At 31.0% G+C, this 9625-nt stretch overlaps 1 protein-coding gene across 4 annotated transcripts in view; it reads left to right on the forward strand.

The window, feature by feature from the left end:
* The window catches only part of LOC124355168, a 47865-nt gene extending 41037 nt beyond the window's left edge, over positions 1 to 6828 (forward strand). For 2 of the 4 annotated variants that reach the window (XM_046806169.1, XM_046806167.1), the window contains exons 7-9: positions 3311 to 3570; positions 4484 to 4627; positions 6562 to 6828. In XM_046806169.1, coding sequence (XP_046662125.1) covers positions 3311 to 3570; positions 4484 to 4627; positions 6562 to 6648 — 491 coding nt within the window. In that variant the 3' untranslated portion in view covers positions 6649 to 6828. Of the gene's footprint in view, positions 1 to 564; positions 574 to 3310; positions 3571 to 4483; positions 4628 to 6561 lie in introns of all 4 variants that reach the window. The other 2 variants (XM_046806170.1, XM_046806168.1) reach the window with 2 other exon arrangements.
* The last annotated feature ends 2797 nt before the right edge of the window (positions 6829 to 9625 follow it).

A 9625-nucleotide genomic window follows, 5' to 3' on the forward strand; every position in this document is an offset into this window, starting at 1 on the left:
TTTGGCAATGCAAAGAACTATACAGTAAATAACAATGGTACCACTGTAGTTACATCGATGGATCTGTATTGAAAACATAACATAATCTTATTAAAACAAAACAGACTTATTGGAGAAAAATTCCTCTACAGAGTAGAATGGGTTCTCCAAAAGCCATAAATAATATTTCTTTAAGATATAATATAATATAATTCGTATGGCCTTTTTTTGGAGTAAAAAAAATCTGGAGATATCTTTGATATGTGGTTAATTTGAAGGTGTGTATATTTATAACATAATTTCAAACAATTGCAGTATGGCTGTGCAATTTTATGGCTATAACTCTTGGATTTGAAGATGCGTCATCATGAGTTTACATATGAATGGTTTCTCAAAAACTTAAATGATCAAATCAGTATATGATTGTTTCTACTAAAACTTTTAAATACCATGTATAAAGTACTTTACATAAAATTGAAGTAGAATATGTCCACCCATAGAATATAAGGTAGTTCACAAACACTACTGTGTCTTTTCCTATTCTATTGATGTACCATTTTGTGTTACATAATCCATCAACTGCAGAATCTATCGGTAAGTTTCATCATCTCAAGTTTCTATATTTAAATGCCTAAACGAGATGACTTGAGCCAGAAAATTCATGCATGATTATTTACTTAGATGCTTTAAAATGTGAATGAATGCCTTACTATTTTTCTTTAGATGGTCAAATATAATCTAAGAAGATAGTACTCTTTTCTGCTTAAAAATATACATATATATATTATATTATTACACACAAAATATTGGATAGTATTATTTTTTGCTTAAAAATATACATATGTATTATTATACCCAAAATATTATCGTTAACTTTTAATAATTTACTTATTTAAAACTATATTTATCATTAAATTCACTTTATTAAAAAATTATTCTAAATTATGGTAAATTATTATTTGTATATCATTTATTATGTAAGAAAACTTTTAATGTGTTTTACATAATAATTTTAATTCTAATATCAGTTTAATTTTACAAAATTAGATTTAAAATGGTAATTACATAATGTAAAATTAATAAATTTAACTGGTTATTAATTTTATTTAATTGTAAGCCATATTAAGAAGAGAAAATCAATAAACCTGGCAATAAATGTTTAATATTTTGTGAATACCAATCACATAACGCTAGATCCAGATCTAGACACACAGCAAGAGTACCAGATGTATATAAAGTAGAAACTACACTAGCTAGAAATTGTTCTTAGCTAAGAAATTCTATCTTACTTAATTTTTTTAAGTTGATATATTTTCAACTATATTTTATGTCATAACAAACTGTAAACTGCTTGTCAATATAAAATTAAATGTCCACAAAAAGTGCAAAATAATAGACTATGAAAAAATAAATTGGAATGTAATGTAAGGGTAATGGAATTTATCAAACAAAAATCTATTTACCATTATATATTATCCTTGTAATGTGTATGAAACTCGGTACCACCAACTATGTTGCGATGATACCATTGTCTCTGGGAATCCTTCCGAATTGAGTTTCTGCCTTAATTCAAATTTTTAAATGTACATCATGCACAAAACATATTGACTATCTTACAACTACTCTTATATAGCTGCTAAGAATCACACTTGTAATGCAAGCTCACCAGTTAAGTCACGCCTGCCTCACACTGAATTGATCAAGGGTTTGTCCCAATCGTAACGGTTCTGGGTGGAACTAATTGATGCAGATTTCTCATTTGTAGATCAACATTTATATGTTTATTTAAGTTATTACAACTAAAAATTCAATATATAAAATGGCTAGATATTAAAACTATTAGATTATATCCTTCTCAGATTTCATAATTGTCTTGTTACGGTTAGGGAGAAATAGTGATCCCTAGAATGCTCTTCTATCAATTGTCACTTACAGAACTGTAATATATATAATCACATAAATTGCATGCAATTGCACCAATATGTACCTTATTCCAATATTGTGAAAAGTTATTTTTGGATGTAGGGTTAAAATATTGTCAATACTAAGAATGAATTAATTCGCATTGAAACCTAAAAAGCATAATAATGTAATTGCACACCAATTCTTTAAATACAAATATGGTAAAAATAATAATTGTATGCCAGATTAAATGAGTACATAACTAAGATCATAATACCAAAAATCAATATGAATATTAATTTCATAAAACCAGTGTTCTAAAGAGAAATATTGTAATTTATTTTTGAATATCTATAATTACTGATTACAGTAATTTCTTAAAATAAAGCAAAATTTAAAGTAATATTTCTAAATTGCATGCAAACTATTTGTATAGGCTTATTTTGTGCTTGTATGTAATGGAGATTATTCTGGAAGATTAAATTATCTACTCTGTATACATAAAGAGGATATCACTAAACAATACCTGTTTCCTTACATACATAAACAATGGTGGCAAAGACTTTTTATAACTTTTTTAGCAGACTATAATAATTTTAAGTCTAGCTACATCATCACTGATCAACCAATTTCAAAATGTATCCTACCTGTATTTTATATTTAGCTGAATATCATAATATTTTGTTACTTTTCCAAAGGATTAACTAAACAAACACAACTGTTCTTACTGTTAATGACACAGATATCAACCTGTCTATAATGTGGGATTTTGAATAAAATGATTCTTTCTACATGAACATGAGGGTCTTTTCACAGTATTATGCCACTAAAAATACTCTTTGGAACTGTCTAGTTTATAGATTGAATGGTAGCATGCATGTTGTTGTTACACCACTATGGAATCGGAACATTAATATACAAAAAATAGGAATTAAATTAAATTAAACATACTCAATAATTTGTTCTTCTCTAGCACGCCCAATTTTTACTTCCTATAAAGGACCTCAAAATTATGCACATTTACATATCAAAGCTTGAATCACTATTCATTACAACAGCAACAAATTGAAGACTTGGTAGTCAGTTCATATCTCTAAGCAGAATGAAAAGTGGAAAAAGAGAGAAAGTATTTCAATAAATCCATTAGAAAGAAACAATCATGCATTTAATTTGTATTATTGTAGACCAAGTAGTTTACTGTTAGCTTAACCAGAGGACCTAGTAATCATAGAAGGTAGTAAGTAGTAGATTAGTAGGTAATGGGGAAACTCAATAATAACAACTGTGAATTAGAAAAGTAACTAAATGCAACTAAATGTGTACTCTAAAAGTAACTCTCTAACTTGGGGCTAAGTGTACGTTATCTTGCTAATCTGTCTCCGCTAAATGTGCTTTGCTTGACGCTGCACGTTGCTTGACTGTTGGCCAGACGAGAACTATGATATCGACCCGCTGCGCAACATTGTAGATACGCCGGACGTGCCGTCTGCTAGCGGTGAGGTGGCGTGGGTGCCGAGCGAGGGTGGTGTTATCCCGCCCAACGCCGTGCTGGGAGGGTTTGACAATGAGAACCTGTATGTGGGACGAGCCCAACACGAGGGTGGGGTGATACCCGGCAAGGTGCTCAGCTCTCATGGAGTCTGCTACGTGGCCTGGGGTGGTGCTGAACACGGCAAACAGGACTATGAGGTAAATCATTACTTAAATGTCACGTAATCACAAATCTCTATTCTTGTCATGAATGTTTTACATAAATTGTATTCATTTCAGTATCTCTTTTAACATTATGCTCCCTCTTGATTGTGTTATTTCTTATTTGTACGATTAGAATTTCACCTCATTCTACTTAAAATCATATCACACTGTTTGATGTCCATTCTGGATTGATGTCGTCCCAGGGAGTTGTAATTAACTTGGTTATTATCAGAGAGAAAGGGACCTTCTTTGTCCAGACCAAAAATCCAAATGCTATTTTATAAATCTTTATACAATATTTTCACTTGAATATATGATCAAAGATTTATAAAATAGCATTTGGATTTCTAGTCTGGACAAAGAAGGTCCCTTTCTCTCTATTTATTTATTTTCCATATACATTTTTGTATGAAAAGATATATCAACTGATATTTTCCATTGAATTAAATGAAAACTCAAAACTGAATTTATAAACAAAAATGTCACTTTGATAGGATATGAAATATAGTATATTTTATTTGTATGTTATGGTTTTGGAGTAAGTAAACTTGACATGGAAAAAAGTGATTAATGGTTGTAATATTTAACAAACATTTGTATTATTATAACTTCATTGCCTTTAAGCTTTAAGATCTATCTGTTATACATTAAAGATTAACATTTAATCTACATTATAATGGAGTTCAACTTTTTTCTTGGATTGCAAACAGAATTTTAATTCATCTTAAAGATTTTCTTATAACTTGACATGACAGACCCTCTCAAAGCAGGTATATCAAACGTATATATGATTTGCTCAAATCATAGAAATATTAATTATTCCAAAAGCGATATATCTTTGTTTGGCGGTTGTGCACATGAGGGATCCACCACCATTGGCAGTGTAATGACACACGACTCTGTGCAGGTATTGACAGGCAGTAACTTGCAATGGGTACCATCTGTGGAGGGCCAGGTGCCACCCAATGCCGTTGTAGGAGGTACTAGTGAAACCGGTGAGACTTTGTTCATCGGCCGAGCACAACATGAGGGATCCACCACCATTGGCAAGGTAATGTCACTAAACACCAAATTTAGGTTTTATTTGACCAATGAAATGTGGGTACATTATTCATCTATTATGAATTTAATCTTGGAACTGTCAGTCTTTGTAAAGTACCTCATGGTTGTAGAATTCTGTTTTATATACAACAACAATAATCATCAATAACTCAAATAATTAAATGACCAAGATAAAGCTAGAAATGCAAGAAGCACATTATGGATTTCAGAAGAGAGGTACAATTTTCTAGCTCACCACCGTGCTCCACGACTAATGCAAGCCAGTTCTCTTAGTGATAGCAAAATATCCAAAATTTGAGTCTATATAATTTGTTCTTGAGATATCATGCAGACATTGTAGCTTCACTAACACTTAGTCAAATTCCATTGAGGGATAGGCACACTCATAGAAATTGATGTTGGTTATATAAAAATGAAGATTCATGCACAATTTTAAGTGTGTAGGTACATTTCTTTTAGACATCTAGCAGAGTGGTAGATAGAAGATAAATTTTGCCAGCTTTTTGAGTGACACACTTTTTTGAAAGAGCAAGTTAAAAATTTAAAATATCCACCATTTTTCAGTGTTGTCTAAATTGTTTATACAGTTGTTTCTTGAAGACTTTTAATACACCTGAATTTATGACATATTCCAGTGACTCCTTACGTGAACTGACTAAGAATCACCAACAGTATATGTGCAAAGTTTTATTTATATAGGGTAAATTATTATAAGTTGTTACAGTTTTCTCATACTTTTCAGCACACCTGTGTAGACATTGCAAACATCCAGTGCCAAAACTTGTCTTTGCCAAACAAAAGATACCTTTCTTTTGTCAGTTTTAGGAAGATCTTTAACTAGTAATCTTCTATTATTTTAGTATCTGAAATACACTTTGCAAATGCTTATACTGACATAAATTCAACTATTATTCTTGTAGTTGTTTCATTTCTTGTTGACAGGCCTTTTATGAGGATTATCAAATTACATTTTATTTAAAATAGACTGATTTTGTAAAAAAGTTACATATAAACAAAAATTGAAATGAAGTTGGTAATATACATTATGTTATAACTATACCATTGTTTTCAAATAGAAATAATAAATGTTGAGGTAGAAAAACATTTTTATTTTTATATGTACACACATTGTTTGTTTACAAAACTTTTGAAAAAGTTTATAAAATGGGAGGTGTTATATGTATCAAAATTATTGTTATATGTTATATTGTTAAATTTCACTCAAACTTTACTGTGAACTCAAAGGTTGTTAGGTCTTGAACAACTGAGCACTTTTGTGTATTTGTCCAGCAGCAGTAATTAGTTAGGTCTTGAACAACTGAGCACTTTATGTATTTGTCCAGCAGCAGTAATTAGTTAGGTCTTGAACAACTGAGTACTTTATGTGTTTGTCCAGCAGCAGTAAATAGTTAGGTCTTGAACACCTGAGCACTTTATGTATTTGTCCAGCAGCAGTAATTAGTTAGGTCTTGAACACCTGAGCACTTTATGTATTTGTCCAGCAGCAGTAATTAGTTAGGTCTTGAACAACTGAGTACTTTATGTTTTTGTCCAGCAGCAGTAATTAGTTAGGTCTTGAACAACTGAGTACTTTATGTATTTGTCCAGCAGCAGTAATTAGTTAGGTCTTGAACAACTGAGTACTTTATGTATTTGTCCAGCAGCAGTAATTAGTTAGGTCTTGAACAACTGAGTACTTTATGTATTTGTCCAGCAGCAGTAAATAGTTAGGTCTTGAACAACTGACTACTTTATGTATTTGTCCATCAGCAGTAATTATCCTTCTGATAAAGAAATCAAAGGTAAGAAAAGTGTCATTCATCAAGTGAAAAGACTAAATGCAATGTATTTAAGGTACAGTGTTCAGTGATAATATTGGAATAACAGTGTTGAGTAACATTACAAAATATATTGCAATTGCAGATTCAGCCAAGCCATGCGGTCTGCTACATTCCCTATGGAGGCCAAGAGTTGGGATACCCGGAGTATGAAGTACTGGTCCAGCAGTAACAGAACTATCCCCATCTCTCCATCCTAGATCTGATCCCGCCACCGTTTGCGGGAACTGCCTTGCTGCTCTTGTTTATAATTTTCTGTTATACAATTTTTTAGATTTCTACTCAGAAAGCTTAACAGCAATTAATATTGATATGTAACATATTGATAATAAAAGGATATTTATTTACTAGACATGATTCTATTTTATTACCTCTACTATTTTCTTGTACAGTGCTTTGTTACATATAGTTTAAATGAACTCTCAAATTAGAAAGTTCATTAGATAACTTCTGCTTTTATTTATACAAGCAGAAGTGACCTATCATAATAACATAACATGAAATACAATTTATTGTTATTTACTGTATTGTTTAGAATCAGAATCAGAAATTTATTGTCACATAACGTTACATAAATGTAGTAGATAAAATCTACAATGAACAGGTGACACGTCAATATAGTTTAAAATATACTAAACCTAATTAAAAAAAGTTATAAACATAATTAACAATTCATTGATAAATAATCAATATTAATCGCACAAACAGTGATCCAGTAAGTATATAAAACAGTAAACTCTAATGATACAGGTACAGATTATAATTCATATTAAAATTAAATAAAGATAGATGTAGCTATTATTACACTAAAATAACATAATTTACAAAACATAAAACACATTTAAAAATAATTAGTGATAAAATAAATACAGTGGAATTAATATATATACATCAAAATGTTTTGATACGGTTGGGGGTAATTTAATTAATGAAGGTTGCATCATTTAGAAAATCAGTTTCTGAATAATATTCTTTCTCTATTAAAATATGTTTTAATTTTATAGAGAACTTTTCTGGAGGCAAAGAGGATAGAGATATTGGAATTTTATTGTAAAATTTTAGTCCTTTGTAATAAGGGGACATTTCAAATAATTTAGTTCTATGGATTGGGTATGTAAGTCTGTCTCTCTGTCTTGTATTATAATCATGATCTTTTGTGGTGATATTATTAAGTAAGTTTTTATGGGTATACATTAAGACCTCATATATATAAAGTGACGGAATGGTCAATAAATTTAACTGTTTAAATATAGACCTACAAGATGATCTAAAATTTAATTTTGTTATGATTCTCAAAGCTCTTTTTTGCAATATAAAAATAGAAATATATAAACTTTTTTTAATTCTTACATAAAGGATAGTAATTTGAAGAGTTGTAAGGTAACAAACTTGTAACTACACTATTACATCGACAGTACAAATCTGTTGCTTAGTTGCCTACTCCATTTATGGGCACTTCCATATTCATAACTAACACAACATTTAATAGTAAAAAAGTGGTAAGTAACCTTTTTTGTAGTTTACAAAGAATGATTCAAAATTATTTTAAGAAATTGTAGAAAATTATTAATTATAGTGGTGAACAAAGAAAAAAAGTTCCTATAAACATGTGTTAACCCCAGGAGGCTTCACTTCTGGCTGGTTTATACCTTGCAGTTAACCCACACTATGCAAAGCAAAAACCGATGCATCACTTACATTTGGGCAACCTTATGGATGTCCAGGAGCAGCACATCACTAATTGTAATTATCGAAATTCTGGGGTGAAAGGGTAGTTCAATAGGTCTAGTCTTCGGCGGGAGATGACTGTTGAAGTTGGTGGGGTTCCCTAAGGGTCAAAGGTTCTTGCTAGCCTAGACATAAGAGAGTGTGACACCCCCAGCTTGCTTTGACTGGAGAGGCTGGTTCAGAGCTGACTTCCCCTTCTTCCAAGAGGATATGGCTGAAATTAATGCCCTAAATTCGTCCTCATGAATCTCGACAGGAGGTGGTCTCTACTCCCAATCTTACCCAACCAGAATATCCGGAAGCAACGCAAAGGACCTTTTAGGATAAGGTGCAATTTCTAAGTTAAGAAGACAAGAGTCCTACGAGAGAGAGAAAAAAAACCTGTCTTAAAATGCTTTGTTTTCTGCTTTTTTTTTACATAAGTTCCTTAAGCTACCGGATTGTAGTTTTGTATGACTATCTTTTTTAAATGTAATACTTTGCAAAAAATGAATAAAGAATCTTGACTTGTTACAAAATGATTGTTTAAGCACTTTTATGCTAAATTGAACTAATTAAATTAGTTAGTCAAATTTAATTAATAATAATAATTAATTGATAATAATGTTGATGAAAACCATGGTAGATACAACATTATAAAAAACATTAAAAACAACTCGATAATTAATGAAATGTTTGACACCTCAAGTATTAAGATCGGTTCACAAATAACAGAGAAATTGTATTTTTATCAACAATATCATTTCACAATTTTTAGAACTAATAATACTAATAATATTTAAACAGAAGTTAAACACTTTTTACAGGTGTTCCTAAATCAGATGACACTCTTAAACATAAATGCACTGTTGTAAATCAATAGTAATGCAATTTTTTTTAGGGCATGGTACTTGGCGAAATTTTTGTAAACCCTGAAGAGTACCAGAGAAATTGATGTACGGGTAAATTCCAATGACGCCAATGTTGTAGGGTTCTAGAAATATATATTTCTACTAAGTTCAGCAAGTCGAAACTATTGCCACATGACTGCACTCAGCAAGTCGAAACTCTATTGCCACATTACTGTGTGTTGATCCAAACTGTTTATCCAGAGTTTTATTTAATGTATAGCATCAAATTCCAAGGACAGCTACAATTAGAGTCCATAAGAAACATGTTTGAGCAGATGGGAATCCACATGCCATCAGACAGAATCATTCACAATAAATTTTCAGTAAATATTTGGGCTAGCATTTTGGAACACAATCTATTTATATTAACTATTCCTCCTAGGCTCAATATGCTATGGTGAAGCTATGCTGAGAAGAGTTGATTCAATGTGAATGTTGAGTTTAGCTGCAGTTCACTTTCCTCTCAGCGCAGTATCTGGAAACTGATTTCACAGACTTGACTTCTGGAATCTGAAGTCATGTTCATATGAA

The sequence above is a fragment of the Homalodisca vitripennis genome, chromosome 2 (assembly GCF_021130785.1).
Source record: "Homalodisca vitripennis isolate AUS2020 chromosome 2, UT_GWSS_2.1, whole genome shotgun sequence".
NCBI lineage: Eukaryota > Metazoa > Arthropoda > Insecta > Hemiptera > Cicadellidae > Homalodisca > Homalodisca vitripennis.